At 42.6% G+C, this 21173-nt stretch overlaps 1 protein-coding gene across 2 annotated transcripts; it reads left to right on the top strand.

Annotated features, from left to right (window-relative positions):
- Nucleotides 1–576: 576 nt before the first annotated feature.
- On the top strand, nucleotides 577–21165 carry vaspb (vasodilator stimulated phosphoprotein b). 2 transcript variants are annotated; one of them, XM_029446931.1, is made up of 14 exons: nucleotides 577–1033; nucleotides 12298–12469; nucleotides 13791–13971; nucleotides 14483–14546; nucleotides 16504–16616; nucleotides 17059–17372; nucleotides 17592–17731; nucleotides 17924–17975; nucleotides 18194–18221; nucleotides 18334–18373; nucleotides 18573–18629; nucleotides 19161–19233; nucleotides 19358–19415; nucleotides 19511–21165. In XM_029446931.1, exons 1-14 carry the CDS (start codon nucleotides 1029–1031, stop codon nucleotides 19543–19545), a joined length of 1332 nt encoding a protein of 443 aa, XP_029302791.1. In that variant the 5' UTR covers nucleotides 577–1028; the 3' UTR covers nucleotides 19546–21165. The 2 variants fall into 2 exon arrangements, with proteins under 2 accessions (XP_029302791.1, XP_029302792.1); XM_029446932.1 differs by lacking the exon at nucleotides 18573–18629 and having other exon boundaries at nucleotides 578–1033.
- Nucleotides 21166–21173: the final 8 nt, after the last annotated feature.

The following is a 21173-nucleotide window of genomic DNA, read 5'->3' as shown; positions in this document are numbered from 1 at the left end:
CAGCATTTTATAATTGTAGTTGAGGCTAGTCATTTTAACTACTTCATTTAATGTTGGCAGTTTAACAACGCGCCAAAGTTTATACAAACTGTTTTATATGTAAACTGTCCATCTTCAAAAGTAACGAGCAACTACAGCTGTCAAATAGGATAAATTCAATGGCATTAAAAGTAGCGTACAATAAGTCTCTCTGAAATGAAGTACTAAAGTAAAGAACACGTTTATAAAATGTGTGCAGTGGTTGAGTAGGAGTACATGTTTTTGTTACTTCCCACGACTGCTTATCATGTTTTTAATTTCAGTTTCACCACTCACAGCTGTCAAGTAAATGTATTGGATTAAAAAAGTACAATATGTAGTAGCAAAAATATAATTATCACACGTTCATCAACATATAGTACATCATTAATGTTATATAAGGATATCAGGCCACAAGTAAGAGAGGAAAACGATGATAATTATAATATAATATAAATATTTTTTGTATTTTCCACCACTCACACTCGGAGTTGCGGTTTTAAGAGGTGCACGTGAATGCACCATGGGATTGTAGCCTGCTTTGAAGCTCGCGGGTTGGGCCAGACTCAAATGAATTTACACAAACCAACCGACCGCGCGCGAGGGAGCGGAGAGAAAAAGTCTGCGCGCGGACACGGGGCGGTGAAACCAACGCAAAGTGTGGAAAGAGATAGCCTGGCTCTTTGGTTTTTTAGCCCGCTTCTTCTCGGCTTCACCTCTTTAGCTCGTGGACAACCAACGTGGGATAGTGATTGAAGTTGACAAGCCAGCTCCACTACTGTATCCCCCCCCCCCACCACCACCCCTCTCGCGCGCCACACAACCAGGAAATCGTCGAGGTGTGCTTTCTTTACACCGCTAGTGGCTACCCCGTTTGCGGGTGTAGATGCGCCTTTTCTCGCCGATTTTCCCCGTTTTTTATCTCACTAGTTTGACTTTTAAAGCCGGGCTCCAGTCCTGAAGTCAGCCAAACTTGCCTACGAGGAGAGGATCTCCACTCTGGCCGAACAATGAGGTGGGTAAAGCGGCTCAAATCCCTTCATCTTCATTGTGTTTCCAGGCTTCATTTTGTGTTTCGGCCACAGGTTTCACTAAAAGGCGACTGTAATACCTCTTTTCAGTCTGCCGAGTGGTTTTAAATACAGTTTCCAACACATTTAATCGTGTTTCTCACTTCTGGTTGCTTTGGTGTTGTTTCAACTACAGGACGACCTTTTGCTAGTGAATAACTTAAATGGTTTGTGTATCAGAAAGTAGTGAAAGTTCACTCCTCCCTGTTCAATGTGGCTGCCTGTAGGGCTGATATACCCAGGTTGCGATTGTTGAGCCAGTCCGATGACTAAAACATAGTTTTGTATCGGTTTCAAACCCTCCATGTTGACTCTTGGTTTGCTCCTTTTGGTTGCATTGTGCATGAAACTCAACCACTGTCACGCAAACAACAATGATATACAACATAAGAGAACAACAGTGAGGTCAGAGGTCAGGGTAGTTTTAAAGAACATGTGAAAGGGGTTCAGTTTCTTGCTCAAAGGCACTTCAGCATGGTGTTTTCCCCTCTATGCAAGGGGGGGCTCCTTCAGTGGCCACTAGCTGTTTATATCAGACATTAAACTTACCCCTCTTCTATAATTGTTCTCCCTCTGGGACCCAGGAACAAAACTTCTCAGTGAAAATCTTCTCATATCCACAAATTCCACATCCTGTCACAACCTGTGTAGTTGGAAATTACATGCTTTGAAGCCTCATCTCTTGGCTGGGCCCTGTTTTCTTTTTCCTCACTACTTCACATTTAAACATTAGTAGCACTCCACATGTCTAGCAACAGCTTTTGTCATTTGAAACAGATGCAGGTTTAATTCAGGCCCGTGGTACAGCAGAGTGCAGTGGTGCAGGGCTGATAACCTGTGTGACGAGTTCTTTATCTCAAGCCTATTGAGCTGCCATTTCTGTAACAATATATCACCGCTCGGCACATGGGTTGGTCCAGGGTTTGTATTTGTTTTGCACATATTTCTGCACAGTAACTTTGATTACAGCCGGATCAGGAGGCTCTTGAGCTGCCTGAAACCCTGCCACAATCACAGTAATGCATTAAAAAAATACCCTGCTGATGAGGCCATTAATTAAGTTAATGCAACGATCAGCAAAGATTAAAGTGTTAACATACTTAACATAACACATGGGCCGTTTCTATCATGAGCGGAAGATAGAAAAGCAAAATAAATCTCTTTTATTGTACCTGTGGTGTTATTGTTGGTTAGAAACACTACACCAACATTACCACACACTGTCCTGCCACTATGTTGTATAATAAAACTCACGCCAATAGTACATTTATCATACAATGAGATAAGCAAACCGCTTTATTGTTGTATTGCTCAGCGGCACTCAAATGCTTCCCAGACATAGACCCCTGCAGCAACTAGACGCACAATGTAAATATTAAAGTTGGAGCATTTATGTCTACATTCAGGTATCATCATGCCTTTTATAAATGGTCTCTCAAAGCTGTTGATCGATGACGTCTGTCTTGATGATTATAGGTCTTACTTTATCTGGATTCTGCTCCTGCTTGCCCTCCATTGTGGTCTAAACCGTTGATGTCACCTTGTATAATAGGTAAAGACTGGAATGCAGCTCCACTCGTGTTCATTGTTATTTGTCCCTGTGGTATGTGAATGTTGACACAGACGTGCAGTCAAAAGTTCAACAATTTGACCCAGTTGAGAAATGAGTTCAGTAATGCATCCTAACTTTTAAGCTGCGTTTACATAGAAACGACCTGCGTTTCCACTCGTACAGCGTTTCCGCCACTCACCAGCGCTCATCGCTTGGTTTTGAAGTGGATGAAAATGGATGCTCTGTGTCGGCATGTTCAGACTATCTTAACCTTTTTGGTTTGTTCGCACAGGAAGTGCATCCATCTGCATAGTGATTCATTGTTATTGTCAGAGGTGACTCCCGTCTCCCACCATGAATCACTGACTGGGTCTCTGTGACTAAAAGACCTGTCCTATCAGACACCAGCAGTACGGCGGCCTCAGGCTCAAGAATTAATGCATGTGACGTAAGCAGACAGGTGTAATGCATCTGCTTAACGCAATCTACCGAGTTCCCTGTGCTCAGTTTTGGAAGCTCGACATGCCTGGAAGCGATGCCAAAATGGGCTCCTCTGCTTTTTCTCCTAACTCTCTTGCATGAGCTTTTTATTGATCAGCCTTAAAAGCAGGGAAATGGCCTCCCCCTCAGTCTCTTTTGTGTCTCGGCTCCAGCTTTCTTCTGCCTTGGCAGTAACTGGAAAGGAATGCAGCTCTAGCAGTGAGCTTTGCAGTTTTGCTGTCACATCCTCTTCCTCTACCAAACTGTTCAACGTCTTGACCTCATGTCCCAACAGGCCACTAGTAGCTGTAATTTAAACTGACATTTAGCAATATTAGTGTAAATGTCCATGTAAGGATAACAAGATGAAACTCATTGGTGTTGCGAATGCCATAGTGTTGTGTAATCTTCACATTACAGTGTCTGGCTGGTGTGTTGGATGCTGAGTCTTCTTGTCCGTACTTGCCTCAATTCCCGTGCAAAATCATTTTGTTGTGTTTTTTTCTCCGTCTTTAAGTCGATCAGTGGCGGAGCATAATCAGACTTTATGCCTGTGTGCAATCAAGGTTACCCTTGATATTAATATTAAGCAAATAAATATTTGTCGTAGATCTAGTTCTTTGGAGAAGCGCACAACTTTGATTTACCTTCATTGTCTTTCGCAAAAAAGCCGATTTACATGGGAGATATTCTACGCACTTAAAGTTATTGCACTTTTAGTGTGAACACAACAGCGTTTTTTAAATTTGTTTTTCAACCTAAGACCTCCTAATATCCACACTTACCCCCGCGCTCCACAAGCAATAACAATTTGAGGTAATTGGGCTGTGCTTGTGGGAATTCTTATCTATAATGGATTAAGAATAACGGCTTTATTTCATGCTTCATAAAGAGTAGCATGTTGATATGCACTTCAAAAGACTTGCTGTACAGTTGGTGTGTCTAAATGATCACAAAGCCCGTATGCTTCATCCCCTTCACACTCGCACACATTATTAAAACGGTTCTTGCCTTGTGAGTTTGTCTCCCACAACACTCAATAACTGCAGCCCCCTCCCCTGAACCAATTTACCCCTCTAGGTCCTCCCACCTCTCATACTCATAAATAGGCCATTATGCCAGCCTGCCCCTTGGATTAGACGCAACATACAAAACCTACTGTTGTCTACATGGGGACACTTCCCTTGGTGGTGGCCGACGTGTTCCTCCTTTAGTTGTTATATTCTCTCTGTGAGCACTTCTTTTTAAACTTGACCTTTACCCCAACCAGCTTGTTGGTCATGCCTCACCCATATTAAGTAGCCTTGTTATTCACTAAGCTTGGTGTTTTGAAACTGATGTTGAATGCTTTGTAAAATCGCTTGCAATGAGTATTACTGTATGGATACAGTCTTCTATCATGCAGGGTAAACAAAAAAAGTGTTTTTAATTATATCTCTTAGGGAACTAGTGGAAAACAGAACATGTAAAATGCGTATGTATCTCATAAACTTCCTGTTAGTCAATCTCAAAACCAAGTTGGGAGTTTTTCACCTTCTGTTGCAATAAGATTACCGTTCATAGAGTTTATAAGCGGAACATATTGGCCTGGTACTCGTGATCGCTTCATTAATTCTGCCTGATATTATGTTTATGTTTGCATTGGTATGTTTTTGTTTGTGGTGGATATTTTTGCTTCAACCAATCAAGAGCAACTGATATATCTGCCTCACGGGAGCTGTGGTATCGGATACCAAGAACAGTTATCTAAGAAATATGTTGATTTAAGAGTTACAGTATCTGTACGTTGACATACAACAACCTGTGCAGCTGCCTTTTTATCTCATTCAGGCTTGTAGCTATTCTTCTGCATATTTATCGGATGTAATTTCTGCATGAAAGATGACGTCACCATCCTTAATCTCATCGGTTAAAGCTCTGATTGGTTGTCTTCCTCAGTGGGCACCTACACCAAATGTATACATTGCTGAACACATCTTTTCAGAGGTCTGAAACCCTGATAATAATAATAATAATAATAATAATAATAATAATAATAATAATATAGGGGCATGTATGACTTATCTTCTAGCCATCACCAGTGTGAAATTGAGCAGAACAGCTGAAGTGGATAAATGAAGTTAAAGACACATCTGCAAACCCTGTGGACTTTTTGCATTAGCCAGACGGAGTGACACCATCCCAGCTGATGGAGCGTCTGGATCTAACGACGTTGTGAAACCAAAGCTTGTTGTGGGCAGAAATGCTGTAGTGATATATTGTATGGTCAGCACGGCTAATGGACACAACGATGCATCAGGTTCATCAGAGGTCCACTGCCTAATGGAGCGTAATGGATGCCAGTTAGGATAGAAATTGCTTTATGCTCTCAGCCATCTTAAACATTCCTATCTTTCAGGTCATCGGATCTTTACTTCACTTCTCTGTGATGATGGAGATTTGCTTTGATACACAAAAGGTGCATTACATAAAACTGCACAGGAGGAAAACCAGCTGATGATTTGTTGGGCAGCTTTTTCATTGGGCACCAGTTGCACTCTGGGTTGTTGTTTATAACTAAACAGAAAAGGACTTCAGTTGAAGACTGAATAACTTTCTGCATCAATGACACTTTTCTTTTGCATGATTAGCGTAATCTTGTTTACAGAAACAGTTGTTGCCGTCCTAGATGCTGCGGGAAGCTCCCACACTCGTTCTGACTGTTCTGTCGAAGCGGCAGTCTGCTCTGTACGAATGGTACAAGTTTAATCAATAAGTCTTCAAAAGAGGACTGTACTCTTGTTAAATATTCATTTGTTAAAATAGTTAATCTTCGACGCTCGGGGTGAATATTGGCCTGGATGTTACTTGTGCAGTTTTGTTTGTACAAAGTTTCTTGCTTGGCTAGTGCAAAGAGTCAGCTGAGGGTTGTTCAGTCATCAAGTAACAGGTTGTTGTCCCCGAAGCTTTCACACGTGAGAAGAAAAAAACAAGTTGTAACTGTCTTCAAGCTCGCCAAATCACAAACTTGGTGTTCTGCTGAAGGTGTTAGCTTCGTTGGTGTAATGCATTGTGCAGCTATTATCCAAGTAGCTGCTATCTGCAGTAGACTAATGTAAGGTCAAAGTCTACACACTCGGGCCACTCAATGCAAGCAGGAAATGGTTAGGTGTTGCCTTCTTGTTTGGTCTTATCTGACCTCAAGGCCTCAGATTCGAGCGGAGACTTTAGTTCTCTAGTTTAAAGGAAAGAGTGTAAAAGTCAGTGCAGTTGAGAAAAGGGGACGTTTTTTTCTTCTTCAGTGAATTGTTTTTCTCAAGAAAAGTAGGCCTGTCTCCTCCTTGGCCCGAGTGGAGGAGGATGTGCTCCAACCTGTAAAAGGAATTGAGCTCAGTGAGGAGGACAGAGGTGAGATGGTTCCAAATATGGGCATTGAGTTTGCCAGAAGGGCCCCCCCACACACACACACATACACACAACTACCCCACACTGCCTCCAAAGCAGGAAGGAATTCTCCCCTCTTGAAGTGGTCACACAACAAAATAGGAGCTCTTTGCCAAACGTCTATTCAACTTTTTCCACAATGCTGGATAAACGATGCCAGGCAAGGGATGAGTCAGCGCTCAAAGAATGCGGAGGGGTTTTCTTAGTAGAGGAGTTTTAGCTGAAGCTGACTCCATTCAAACGAAGATATTGAGAAGAATAGCTGAGATAGCCAGGATGTTTCTGTGTGACTGACTCGAGTGGTGGAGGCTGAAAGCAGTAGCCTGCAGCAAATGTGTGAGTGTGTCTATTTGTGTGCGTTAGCAGCGTGCTAAGACCTGTGTGAGAAGAAACAGACATGAAGAGAATGACAAAGAAAGGGGGGAGTGAAGTTAGCAGAGGAAAATACAAATGAGCGCTAATTGTTATCCCCTTTTCTGGCCATAATAACCGAAGTCTAAAAGCTTTAAAATAAAGGTTTATGCTGTTATGTGTAGGACAATACTTCCTTTCCAAAAGTCTAATTTTTGTTTCATTCAAACCTTAAAGTCCCGTTTGCCCTCTAAATGTGTTCTTTCATTTCCTTGTTTTAGGATATTCATTTTTAAACTGTTGGGTTTGTCACACGCATGTTTTGTGATGATGATGAGTTTGAATTAAAAGTTAAATGCTTTGCTGAGATTGCACAAAAAGTAGTCGTATGAAGTTGGATGTTACAAGGACTCTGATAAATGCAAATGTCTGATAGCATAAAAAAGTAAGAATGTTTTAGTCCGCTTTAATGCATATGGCTCCATCAATAAGAAGTCTGCATCGAGCTACATATTAACATTTATGGCACAGCTGGCTCTAACGTCGAAACAGGAACTACACTTTGCAGTTTGAAAGCTTATCTTGCACCTACTTCTACGGTCAATGAATATCGACATGAGAAACAAACAAGTTCGTCGGTCATTGGGGGCCCGGCTGAACATCACTGACAGCCGTTTACATGGCCTGAGGGTGGATTGAGGACAGTGTTGTGTCAGATGACCAGACCAGCGTCAACAGGCCATTGTGTGGACTGTCGATGTCCGAGTCAGCATCAGAGGTCAAGCACTTTACCACCACCATGACCTCACTGCAGTGTGTGCAATGATGCAGCAAAATCCTTATTTCAAAGGAAAGTTCAGTCTTTCTTGCAATAGGGAAATGACTAACAAGCACATGATGCCACACTGATGAACCGTGCGGCCTGGGTTTCATTTATATTGTCTGCAGGGGCGCACACCCCCCCCACACGTTGTGTTTTACCATGTTGCCTCTTTGCAGCCATCGTTTCCTTTTCTCACTTCTGTCTGTCTCGTATCAACTCATTTATAAGTTTCACTTCGTAATTAAGTGTTTTTGTTCTGCAGTAAATATTTTTCTGTTGACCACAACATTAAAAGCTCAGATGATTTCACCGATTAAATTATTACTGATAAAACGCCTCTTCCTGTATAGAGGCATTCAAAGTGATTTTCGTTTTTCATGTCTATTTGTCTGCGGAACAATCACCTATGAAATGTGGTTTCCTTTTTTTATCACACCGTGAAAGAGAGAGGAAGTGGTTAAGTTAAACAGACACTATTATGTGACTTATTTTCAGCCCTGTCTGGTTTTAACGTGATGTTTCACTGTAGGGGAAGAAAAGAAATGTGCGATGAATCATTGTTTGTTTAACTAAAGTACAGCATACACCAACTAAAGGTTACGAATTCAAATATAACTTCTGTTTCTCACCTTATGTTTCATGATAGCATGAAGCTACATGGATAGTGTTGTTTGTTGTGCACTTATTCCTGGAGGCAAGACTAACTCAAAACAGCCTGAACATCAGTAAAAAATAGTTTGTCTGTAGCTGTGGGGGCAAAAAAGACTCTCGTATAGTGGTATTATGAATTCCTGCAGGAGCAAAGGAAGCCTGACGAATTAGGAGGGACAGTGAACCAGGAAGAGAGGGAGAGACAAGTGGTATTACTCTACTTAGCGTTTAGACTTTACTGTGTAACTTCAGTGTCTCTTGTCTCAGCCTCAGGGCTGATGTCATGTGTGCTATTTTGTAAAACAGTCTCATGATGATGCACAGGATGAATGTACTCGCATCCATTTCACTGTGCTTTAGAACTTCCTATCCCTGCACCAGATATAAATATGAACTGCGGTATACGTCTCTGCGTGAATGCCACAGATGAGACGTCTCTTGACAGATCTCGGTTCTTGGTTAAATAGTTTGTTGCAGAGAGAAGGGTGAGGGAAGGATAACGGTGGCAGAGACGCGTTGTGGGAGGGTCAGGTAAAGAAAGGAGGAGGAGGGATGAGACAAAGCCACGGGGCCTGACTGTACTTGCCAACACATTTGGGGAAAAGTTCTGAGAGCACAGCCTTATACAGACATTTCCAAGAGAGCATGTGCCCCGACCGTGCACTGCGGTTTCCTGTTAACCCCTTACTGACCGAGAAACTACTGAAGGGGCTTGTAAAAATCACAAGGAGGCAATTCTTTTCATAAAATTCAGAAACTTAACCATGCACTAGCCTCAGAAAGGCTAAATAACAACATCATGAGGCTGCTGTTTCAAACATGTAAAGAATACACTTATTAATCGGCGCACTTGCGTAAGAGCATAAATATTTTGTGGACGATTCTCTGCCATTACAGCTCTCTCTCTGTCTGTCTGTCTCTCTCTCTCTCTCTCTCTCTCTGTCTCTCTGTCTGTCTCTCTCTCTCTCTCTCTGTCTCTGTCTCTCTCTCTGTCTCTCTCTGTCTCTGTCTCTGTCTCTCTCTCTGTCTCTCTGTCTGTCTCTGCTCTCTCTCTCTCTCTGTCTCTCTCTCTGTCTCTCTCTCTCTCTCTCTCTCTGTCTCTCTCTCTCTCTCTCTGTCTCTGTCTCTCTCTCTCTGTCTGTCTCTGTCTCTCTGTCTCTCTCTCTGTCTCTCTGTCTCTCTCTCTGTCTCTCTCTCTGTCTCTCTCTCTGTCTCTCTCTCTCTCTCTCTCTCTCGCTCTCGCTCTCTCTCTCTCGTTGTGTCTCCGTCAGTCGATTGCTACAATGGGAAAATCGAATTTGGGCCAAAACTTCTATTTACAACCACAAAAAGCAAGCAAACTCAGTGATGTGTTTTGTGTCTATCGATCTCTTCTGCTGCGCTCAGCACCGCACCTACACACACCTACACACACACGGCCCATCACAGGACAACAACTGCGAGCAATATATATATATACACACACAGGTGTTTATTCAAAGTGTAGCCTACATGCGATTTGAATATCATCCGAGTGATCATTTCCTGTGATGAAGTCCTCTGTTGTTGTTTCCTTGAGGTATTTGCTAACTCAAATCCCTCCCAGAGCATCAGCCAGTGACCTATTTGCGCTTAAGAGAAAACCTCTTAAGCTAACTAAGTGACCATTTGACTTAGTGAATTGGTTGACTTTGTCCGAGGAAAGGACAGGAATAGGCCTGCGGTGATTTATTCCAGTGCTAAAACTCCGTCCAGTCAAACCCAGCCGTGAGTCTGCAGCTTGTTCTACCCAGTGGACCGGGTCAACACATGGACACACGTGTTGGCAGGTTGACGGGTGTGAAGCTCTGCGCGGGCCCTTTTTCGTATTTTATGAGTTTGTACCACACGCACGCTTTTAGCATCTCTGTCCGTAGCAATATCAATAATGCATCTGCTCACTCTCAGTCGCACTCCTGAGCCCCCTCGCTTTCTCCACCATTAAATATGCATCCAGTTCCCAGTCCGAAGTCTTCTGTCCCCTCCTAGTTCCCATAAGCCCTCTCTGCAGAGCACATCTCCAGCATGCTTCATTCAAATGAGATCAGAAAGCGCTGCAGTATTTATCCATCCAGCACGAGGTGGCTCCATGAGTGTGGATTTAAGGCCACTGTTAACGTTACTTCCAGAGTACCTTCTCTCCCTTTTCAAAATCTGACTTTGTTTCCTATGTGTGGCTTTTGTTCCCTTTCATTTAAGTTCAAATATTAAAACCACATCTCCAAGATGTTGCAGTAACGACCCGTAGGGACGTGTGCATCCGCTTTGATAGACCTCGTCAAAAGGAGAATTATAAATCATAATTTCGTGAGTGAAAGTTGAACAGTTGAGTGTTGCCTACGACCCAAACAACGGAAAATTGGACTGACATTCACTGTGGGCACAATTATTATGACGTGTGCCAAATCACACAATTGCAGGAAGGTGTTTTGAAGTTTATATAATACACTTATTCTATGATTGACATCAACCCCAGAGCTATCTGATGTGTTGGGAAATGTTAACTACTTGTAGGAAAAATATAAGACCTTTATATATGTGTGTGTGTGTATATATCGATTGTTCAGGCTGAGACGGCCCTTATTAGGCAGTGTTGGCAGCAGGAAGTGGGTTGTGCCTTTAGTGCTGTGTCACAGGAAGTAGCAGATTGTATCTTGGGTGGGACAGATGGAGGGGGAGAGGTGGAAGACTTGGATTAGGGGACTATTGGGAGAGCACAGGGGGGCAAATGAGGAGAGAAGGGAAGGGGGGGGAATGACAGTCTGACACATTTGTTCCTCTGTCTACTCTTTGAACTCTTGTTTATTTCAAATTCAAATATGTATGCACGCACTTTAACATTTAACAGCTAATATTGCGTAATAGTGCAGGCATTCCTGAACGTGTGGTAACTTGTATTCTGCCTGCATGGAACTATAAATAAACGTTTTGTCACTGATCGCTGCACATGTTTTGTTGAAGTGGAGGTTGATGCCGAGCAGGTGGAAGATTCTTTGCCGTAGCTCGGCACAACTTCCCGTCTTTGTCAGTTACCATTGTTGTCTCGCCTCCCATCTTGTTTGGCATCACACTAATCTCTTTTCTTCTCACAAGTCAACACATTTCTGCATTCCTTCTCTTAGTCTGTCACTTCACACCTCTTGTGTGTATACGTCAAAACTTACAGGAGGTCTTAATCGCGCGGTGTAGCTCTCTAATGACTTCCCAGAAACTGTATGTATTTCAGGAGCGCCACCATCAGCAACACTCAACATGTCATCAGATCGCCCTCTAACGAACCATCAGGTGCATGTTGTATCCTCGCATGCTTTCAGAAGCTCTGTGTTGTGACAGTGTGAGACCTCGAGAGGAAGCTGCCATCTCTAAAATGGTGTTTTTGGTGTGTTTGTGCATCCGGTGTCTCCAGTTCCTCCTCACCTCCCCTTGTGTTCTAGTTCAAGTACATAACGTGTCACTCTCACAGGGCAACATTAGTTACATATTCTACATATAGCTCTATATATATCTCTATAGATGAACAGGGCTGTCACCAGATGAAACTAAAACAAATGGTTAGCGGCTGCAAAGATCCTCAAGCTTTTTCGTCGCCGAGTGTGCAAATGCGTCCACGGTGTGGTTTATTTTGTAGTTGCCAGTACTTCCTGTTCTGACGTTCACACTGTATGCAAAAACCCTCTTTCTCTTCTTCGTGGCTACATGCACGAGATGTTTTGTGATGTGTATGCTTGGACAAGCAAAAATAAATGATACTTATTAGTAGAGTTGTCTCTTACTGTTATTGTCTCAAACTTGACGCTTGCTCGTCTTCATTAGACTTTTTTGAAAGAGTAACAAATCAAACTCGACTCCAATGAATGTTTTTTCTTAATTATAATAAATGTTCTTGTTCCGTCTTGCTCTCTGTCTTCCAGTGAGTCGAGTATTTGCCAGGCTCGGGCCACTGTGATGATCTACGACGATGGCAATAAGAAGTGGCTGCCGGCGGGCACTGGAACCCAGTCCTTCAGCAGAGTCCAGATCTATCACAACCCAACCACCAATGCCTTCAGGATAGTGGGACGCAAGATGCAGACGGACCAGCAGGTATATGTTAGCTTTTGGGCTTGTTGTGCGTCTGACAAACTTTGTATGTTTGTGGCTTTGCCTCTGGGTGTATTAGTGTCTGACTGTTACGTGTGTGTGGCTCATTTATCGGTTTGTCATGTGGCTCGTGGGCGTCTGGTCTCCTGTAAATACGTATGAGTGTATGAGTAAGCAAGCAGGTGTGTGTGTGTGTGTGTGTGTGACTGTCTATTTTTGTGTGTTCCCACTTTCCCATTATCACCATGTATCTGATACCATATATCAGAGCTAGTTGACTATATAAAGAACATTTACTGTACTATGATAATGTCATCAGCAATACCGAGGAAGCTGGGAAACGACACCAAACTTGCAGACGCCCCTGCTCTCCCTGATCTCCCTGCTCTCCCTGATCTCCCTGCTCTCCCTGCTGCCTCAGTGTCTCTCTCCTTCTTTAAACATTCAGGACTCCAAAGTGTTCCCCAGAGACAGATGTTAAAGTGGATTATGTTTCCTGGGGTAGTTAGCCTGTTCAACCATTTCCTGTGACAATTTAGGAAGAAGCCTGACACCCAATAAGGGCTCTATATTTGTGTCTAATGGAGACATGCAACTTAGATGTTGCTGGATGAGAGCACACAGGACAGAATATAGGGTGGCTGTATTTTCTCTCTACTTCCATGTTTCCTCCTGTTCTCTTTCTCTGGTTGTCTGCATGTAGAGTTGTTTTTTTACGCTTATCTTTTCCAATTTGTTTTATGCGTCCCAGCCTGATTTTACGATTAAACAGAATTGAAAGTGGAACCGTGGTATTAAGGTTTTTCTACAGGCATTGGAGAGTTTCTGGTCACATCTGTCCCTCCTGCCTTTCTTGTCTTTTGACAGGATTGCTGCGAGACTGTCTGAACTTGCTAACCTCTCGTTTCAGTGCATGTTGCCCACTAGGATATTCTCCCTGACAGGGTCTCCTCTCCTCCTCTCTGCTCTGTGGAATCCAGTGGCTGTTAAACAAATAGTGAAATGGCTTGTCAGCACATTCAAGCAGCGCTCAAACCCATAACATTTTCCCCCCCCCCCCCCCTCCTGGTTCATAGGCTTCACGCCACCTGCTGGGTGGAATATAAACCAACATAATCCAACAAAAATAAAGAGGACACTATAATTTTAAGCATAAGAAGGGATGTGGGTTTTTTCTTTACTAGTTTTTCCAGGATACAGCTCCAAGAAACAACCTTTTTTATTTCTTGACACCATTTGTTTAAATACAGACAGAAAGTACTTATCTGGCTCACCACCTACGAAAGGATCCTTGTATTGATCATCTCTCCTCTTCTCTCCCCAGGTGGTTATTAACTGTCCAATAGTGAAAGGTCTCAAGTATAACCAGGCCACACCTAATTTCCACCAGTGGCGGGATGCCCGGCAGGTGTGGGGGCTCAACTTTGGCAGCAAAGAGGATGCAACTCTATTTGCCAATGGCATGTCTCACGCTGTGGAGGTGCTCAACTCTCTGGCAGACGCAGGTAAACAAGTTCTCTCTAGATTATCTACTTGATATTCGATCGTATCCTCAAATTCAGAACTTTTGGCCACAAAGACAGAATTGACCCCCCATAGTATATCTCTTTCTTAGTTTCTCTTTGTTTACACCAGCTGGCTATTTAGATCAAGTCTGATCCTTTGCATATCTTGTGCTGTTGAACCACCAACACAATAGAAAGAAATGCTGCATGTAAGAGCTCTGGTTCAGTGTTGCAAACCTAGAGCAGTTAAAGACCATAAAATGCCTTTTTTGGTCCGTCTGTCACATCTGGCCGTCTACATGCTCCTCAGACTTTGCACACTCGACTGTGTAGAACAAGGTGTGTACACCAATAAAAGCACAGCTGGATACGATTTCAAAGAGTGTCATAAAATACAAATAATAAATAGTTCCAGGGTGTTTTAAAAAAAAAAAAACATTCACAGCAATGCTTTCCCATATTCTGTAATCTTTTTCATTTATATTAAGATTTCTTTCTGTGTTTTTTGCAGGCTATGCAACCCTCCCGCGCCCACTGTCAAACGGACCTGCTCCAGAAGAGCTTGAGCAGCGAAGGTACCTTCACGCTTCCTCTTCTTAATTCACTGTGCTAAACCACTGGCCACATTGTGTTGGGCCTGATTCAACAGAATAAATGTAATGTCTCCAGCTTGTAACCCCGATAATACTGCCGCGCTTCTTCTGGGTCTGCAGGCTGGACTCGGCACAAGAGAGGAGCAATGTCCGTCTTTGTTTAAAAAGTAGATTTCTTTTACCACGTAGACAAGTTGGCTGTTCTGTGAGGCCATGTGAAGTCTATGATTCTAACAGAAGCAAACCACCCTCTGGGTTTAGTTGCATAACAATCAATACGAAGTCAAGCTGTCTTGGCTTTGCGGTAGTCCTGTTGGCGCGGGCTTGCACACACCCATATGTAGAGGATTGGATGGCATTAGTCTGACAGTGCTAAACCCTCCGTCAGCCCCTTTTTAGGTTAAAGGTTAAAAAAGACAAGCAGACACCTCACATCAACCCCACCTTCTCTCCACCCGTCTATCTGTGTCTCCCGCGAGACTTTGCTGTGGTGACGCCGTGCACGCCTCAGCATTAACGCTTTAATCTCATTTAGACTAAAAGGTAATGCATTGCAGTTGGGAGGCTGTGATTGGCTACAGGGGCCTGTCTGTCAAGTTTCTATCTGTCCCAGTGGCTGATGACCTACTGGAGCTTAGGGAGACTTTTAAAAACCTTCAAATCCAGCTTGGATACAGGTGTTGAGGGATTTGCATTAAAGCTTTTTAGGTTTGATGAAAATAGATTTCACAATATTCACCCGTTTTTGAAATGGTTGTTAAAAAAATAAAAATCAGAAAAATATTTATGGACGCCGGCTCCCTTCCCCCTTCCCCGAGCACTCTGCCTAAGTGGATCAGCTGTGCTGTAAATCACAGCGACTCTCTCTTTTGTGTGTATGATTGTGTGCTTCTGTGTGGAACTGTGAATTTCTGAGTGGATGTACATTGTATGTGTGCTGTTCTGTATACAGCTGTTGTGTGTGTGTGTGTGTGTGTGTGTGTGTGTGTGGGGCAGATGTGATGAGGCAGAGGGGAGGGAGCAGTAGTGAACGGAGGCAAGCTCGAATTAGGCCACACTGTCCAGCTGTGGACTTTTCAGTGGTAGGCTAATCAGAAGCTATGAAATCCACTCATTCTTTTCCCAAAGCCTGTATATTGAATACAAATCCTGATTATAGCTCTCAGCAGTGTTAAATACTAGAATTAGACGGAGTTGTTCGGAAACGATGGATGTTGCTTAAATAATAGGCAAAAACATCCAATGTTTTATAATTTCTAGAAATAAAATCAAGTTATCCAAAAGAAGATAAATTGTTTTGTTAATATTCAAATCAACCAAGTAAAAATAATTAGGTGTATTGATCGTGGAAAGAAAGGTTTGTCCACTTGTATATGAATCGTGTTGTCTAACTATTATATTTAATGTATCAATCTTCCCTTTTTTTATTTGATTATTTTAATCCAAAATACATTTTTAAGATTGGCAACTGCGTCAAATAGCCATGAACTGTCTCCCTGCTCAAGAAATAAAATATGTTAATCATTTCCAACATTAATATCTATGACGCATATGTATAAAAGTGTTTCAAAGGTTTACCTTCTGGTGTCCATTCATATCAAACCAGACGAGCAAAAGATATTCATCTCCCTGTTATTACATAACTCTTGGTTAATATGTTATTAAATACAGAAGACCTGCACTTTGGATTACGAGTCCATCACTGTCACTATTTATGTTTAATATGAAAAGTGTGTGTTTTATTTAATATTATTACTCCTAACCTGTTTTTTCTTTTTATCTCGTTATGTCAATAAAAGAAGTATCCATATTATTGTGATGAATTGAACTTGGCCTGTCTAATCATAACACCCACATTAAATCTCCTTCACTGTCCTGATCATCCAATGGTTTATTTTGAGCATGTGTTTGTCGCTGACAGATGTTTGTTTGTGCGTAGGTTGGAGCAGCAGAGGCTAGAACAGCAGGAGCGGGAGCGACAGGAGAGAGAAAAACAGGAGCGGGAGCGGCAGGACAGAGAGAGACTGGAGAGAGAAAGACAAGCTGCTGCAGGTCAGGAAGCACCTGGGCTGCTCAACGTAGCTGTACTTAACCACTTCAATACAGTTCAGGCATAGTTCCTCATATATTCCTAGTAATTCTTAGGATTATGACACATTATCAACAACAAAACAACGAGCTTTAATAGTTTTTAACTTTATAAGAATGTATTCTGCGTCATGTTGTGACGGTGGTGTGCAGACATGGGTCGTAGCAGCGGTCACATGACAATTTGGTCCTGAATTATTAAGACACAGGCCGTCAAAGCTTTAACTCGTTGCATCTTACGTTATGATTTAGGGTAACTGTTGTGAATTGTACACCAACGATTTCAACACCTTTGTCCCAAGATGATCGGGGTTACTCAGCATGCATCATCAGTGTCATTAGCACATTGTTATTGCTAAACCCTTTGGGAGTGGTGACTGATGGACCCTCTCTTTCTCTCTCTCAGTTCCTATTCCTCCACCTCCACCTCCACCGATGGCCACTGCAGGTCCGCCTCCTCCACCGGCCCCTCCTCCACCCCCTGGGCCTCCACCACCGGCTGCCATGCCTCCCCCTGCTTCTGGCATCCCACCTCCGCCGGGACCACCTCCCGCAGGTCCTCCTCCCGCCCCACCCCTACCTGCTCTAGGAGGAGGAGGAGGAGGAGGCGGCAATGATGGAGATAGTGGTGGTGGTGGCGGTGGTGGTGGTGGTGGACTTGGAGGAGGAGGGGGCTTGGCGGCCGCCTTAGCAAATGCTAAACTCCGCAAAGTATCCAAGGTGTGTACATAACATGACTGTTGTATAGACTACTTGTTTGGAGCTTGGAGCTGCTTTTGAAGGTAAACTGGACGATAGCTGAATCCATGATGTGCTTCTCTAGTATTGATTCTATCTTAGAGCTATCTTGCTTGCATAGCGATGATAGATGTTGAGTCATCATGCCTACACAGCGTCTGCTGAACTCTTCTGGATCTTTTTGCTATTTGCTGCCCTCAGCAGGAGGACGGAGCCCCTGCAACTCCAATGGGCAGAGCTGACTCCAGCCGCGGCAGCAACTCCTCTATTGGAGGAGGCGGAGGCGGCGGCGGCGGCGGTGGTGGTTTGATGGGTGAAATGAGTGCCATCTTGGCACGAAGGTGGGTGACATCATAAGTTTGAAGTAAGAAAAAATAACCAAAGTCAATTAAACAATTAGGCTTTCGTTATTTCAGCTTTTATATAAAGTAGTTTCTTTTTTCATTTATGCCCTTTCTGCTTTGACTAATAATCATATTGAAAATGCAGTATATATTGTGTTCTGACTTAAAAGCGATTGCTCTCCACAACAGGAGAAAAGCTACAGACACTGGGGAGAAGCCACCTGCGAAGCCACAAGAAAGTGTAAGAGTCTCCCTTTTGTCCCATTACAGTTTCAACGCTGCGAAGAATACGAAACAAATGTATTTTTATATGTGGGCCGACATATATAATATATATATATATATATATATATATATATATATATATATATATATATATATATATATATATATATATAAAACCGAAGCCGATGGATGATGACTCTGTATTAACACAAGGTTTTGTTCTTTTCTATACAGGATGACTCAGAGCCTCAAGGTCAAAGCGGTGAGAACTGAACGTTTTTATCTGTTGCAGTCCGCCTGCACTCATTCTGATGTTACATTTACGTAATAAACAAATGAATGTCAACAACTTATGTTGTCATTTTCCTTCTCAGACACCCTGAGAAGACCTTGGGAGAAATCGTCTATGATCAGGTAATGCAGGATTCAGTTATCTCCATGCTGCCTGTCGTCAGTAAATCTGTTACCCCCCCCCCCCAGGTGTCTCACGTTTGAAGTCACCCTAAGAGTAGCTCTCCATCCGTGTGGCTGTGTGAACATGTGCGTCTTTTGTGTGTGTGTGAATGTCTTCCATTTCAATTCTAAGAGGAGGGTGTGTGTGTCTCACTAACAGGAATAACTCCGTCAGCAAGAGCATGGACTCCACCCCCTCATTGTCTCAAGGTTCCAGGTATACATGCTGCCCCGTTCACTCATGACCTTAGTTTCCCTGGCTTTTATTTTCAGGTTAGCTCAGCACCACTGCAACCTACGTTCTGGGGGGGAGCATATTTTACAGTTGATAGCCCCATCTAATGGATCAGAGAATGGCATGCACCCGTGGGACTTGTCGGTGTACCAGCCGAGTGTGTAACCGCTGAAGATGGAATATTAAGCTAGAAGCCCGACTGTGATTAATGCTTATATTTTTTTTTACCTGTCACTTCTGAGCGCTTGGGTCGATGCTGTCCTCTTGTGGTGAACTTTATATCGGTGGCATTCATTTCTGAATTATTGGCATTCTCAAGGTTGATATCATTTCAGAAATGAAATCTCTGATGCATTTCATCTTTTGGGTGTGGTTGGACATTTCTGCAAATTTCTACTCCCTCATCCCTCTGGTGCTTCTACTGGTGATGTAGCACGGACCTTCTTGCCCCCCCTCTCTGAAACCCAAACTTAAATATTTGTTTGTATTTTTCTATTTCTTGTCTCCTTACAGGCCGAAGCCTGCAGGCAACAACGGTAATGATGCAGGTGGAATGGACGACTCAGATTTAGAGAAAATGAAACAGGTGAAATCTAGTTGCAGACTTTCCGTTCAAATACATGGAGTTACAGTAACCAGGTTACTACAGTGCATGTAAATGCGTTCTCCGATAACTTGCATAACCTGGTTTGTCATTCAACATTCTGCAGGAGATCCTGGAGGAGGTGCGTAAAGAACTGCAAAAAGTCAAGGAGGAAATTATTGGAGGTGAGATTTCTTTGTAGTCTCTTAAAATTTTTATTTAGCTTCAATAAACAGTATTTTGGGTACTTAATGCTTGTTTCTCCTCTCCCCGCTCACAGCCTTTGTCCAGGAGCTGCAAAAGAGAAGCACATAGTTCTGCTGAGTGTCAGGTGTAACGGAGGGATGTGATAGATGGAGGTGGTTGGGGACCGTTGGGACCTCTCCTCCACTGCGCCCTCCCATGTAGCCCAGGGATTTCTCTTTTTCCTCCTGCACATTTTCTCTTTTCTCTCTTACACAAACACACGTGAGCATACTTGCTTATGTGTACATCATGCATAGTCACTTCATGTAAATGGTAACCTGGGGAACTTCCTCACGTTGCCATCCGACGCTTTTGATGATCCCTTACTAATATTGCGGCAGTGATCCCATCTATCCCATCTCTCCCCTGTTCATTCAATCCCGTCCCCTTGTGTCCTCTATGTGTTCTGTTCATCGAAACATATTCAGAGCACATAGCTACAGCCACAGTTGCGCTTCCAATTCGTCATCATGTACACTCATCATAACCCTCTTTTCTGCAGAAATCCTGCTACTTGTGTCTTCTCCCTTCTGCTATCAGATGCACTATTTACTGATAGAGCAGTCTTCAGTATTCAGGGACAATGTATTAGTCACATTTTTACTGTAATAGCAAGATGCTGGGATCCTTTTTTTTTCTCTTTCTCAGTTTGCAAACAATTGTTCAACCTCAAACACTGCTACATGTAGTTCAGTTCAGACATCTGCTATTAGCTTTTTGTCTCTGGTAGTTGGCGGTGAAAAAACAACAAAAATCAAGGATGGAACAGAGACCACAACTCCCTGACTACTGCAGTGTCTCTCCGTAAAGTGGACTTCCAGCGCCCAGCAATGGCTAAGAACTAAAACAGCACAACACAAGCCTTCACTGCTGCAAGATAGAGAATTTAGAGGAAGAGGAGACAAGCAAAGGGAATCTGATGGACAAACCTGAGTGCTGTGAAAGAGGAGTGTGTTGTAGTTTTATGATGTGTGAGAAATGTATTCTCTTTGCATTGCACTTGTTCCAGAGGAAGTGTGTCTGTGTGCCACACTGCCTTGACAGACTATTCCCTCTCACTCAAATTGAGATATTTTTTGGCCAGTGCAGTGATCCTACACTGTGCTTACGCTAGTTATTTTTCTTCCATTCTAGCTATGTTTTCTAACTTTGAAACATGAAAAATGGCCATGATGAGGTCAATTAATTTGGCCATGACCAACTGCCTTGAGAATAAATATATAAATATATATATATATATAAATATATATATATATATAAGGAAAATATATATTTGTTTTGAGGGAAAATGTTAGCAAAAATAAAATGGTGTTTCTATTTTAATTGAAATGACTGGTGAATGGGGATTTTTTTTTTTTTTTTTTCTCAATTGTTTTCTTATGAAATGTTATTTTGGGTTTACTGTTTCTTTTTTCTAATAGAGTCTAGGCTTTTTACACTGAAATATTAAGAAAACAGCTTAGAGACACTGGATTAGAAATGCCTTTATAGTCGAATACAGCTGCTTCTTGAAATGCATTACTTTGTCTTGAGTCATCTTTTGCATCGTGTTGTAAGACTTCTTTAAATTCTGGAAAACTTTATGAACTATGCGGGCTGTATTTCACAAACTTCCTTACACTGAAATCAAAACTCCTGTTTAGTGGAGGCTGAATTCTAGCTTCAAGACAATAAAGATGTGCAGACTGACTATATCT

The sequence above is a fragment of the Cottoperca gobio genome, chromosome 13, assembly GCF_900634415.1.
Source record: "Cottoperca gobio chromosome 13, fCotGob3.1, whole genome shotgun sequence".
Lineage (NCBI taxonomy): Eukaryota > Metazoa > Chordata > Actinopteri > Perciformes > Bovichtidae > Cottoperca > Cottoperca gobio.
This window is presented reverse-complemented; position numbering and strand designations above follow the sequence as displayed.

What these genes read in the sequence shown, in the direction of transcription:
- vaspb (XM_029446931.1), top strand. An exon ending in GAGAAATCGTCTATGATCAG is followed by an intron (nt 18,374 to 18,572) that starts GTAATGCAGGAT and finishes TCTCACTAACAG; the next exon opens with GAATAACTCCGTCAGCAAGA. An exon ending in CAAGGAGGAAATTATTGGAG is followed by an intron (nt 19,416 to 19,510) that starts GTGAGATTTCTT and finishes CCCCGCTCACAG; the next exon opens with CCTTTGTCCAGGAGCTGCAA.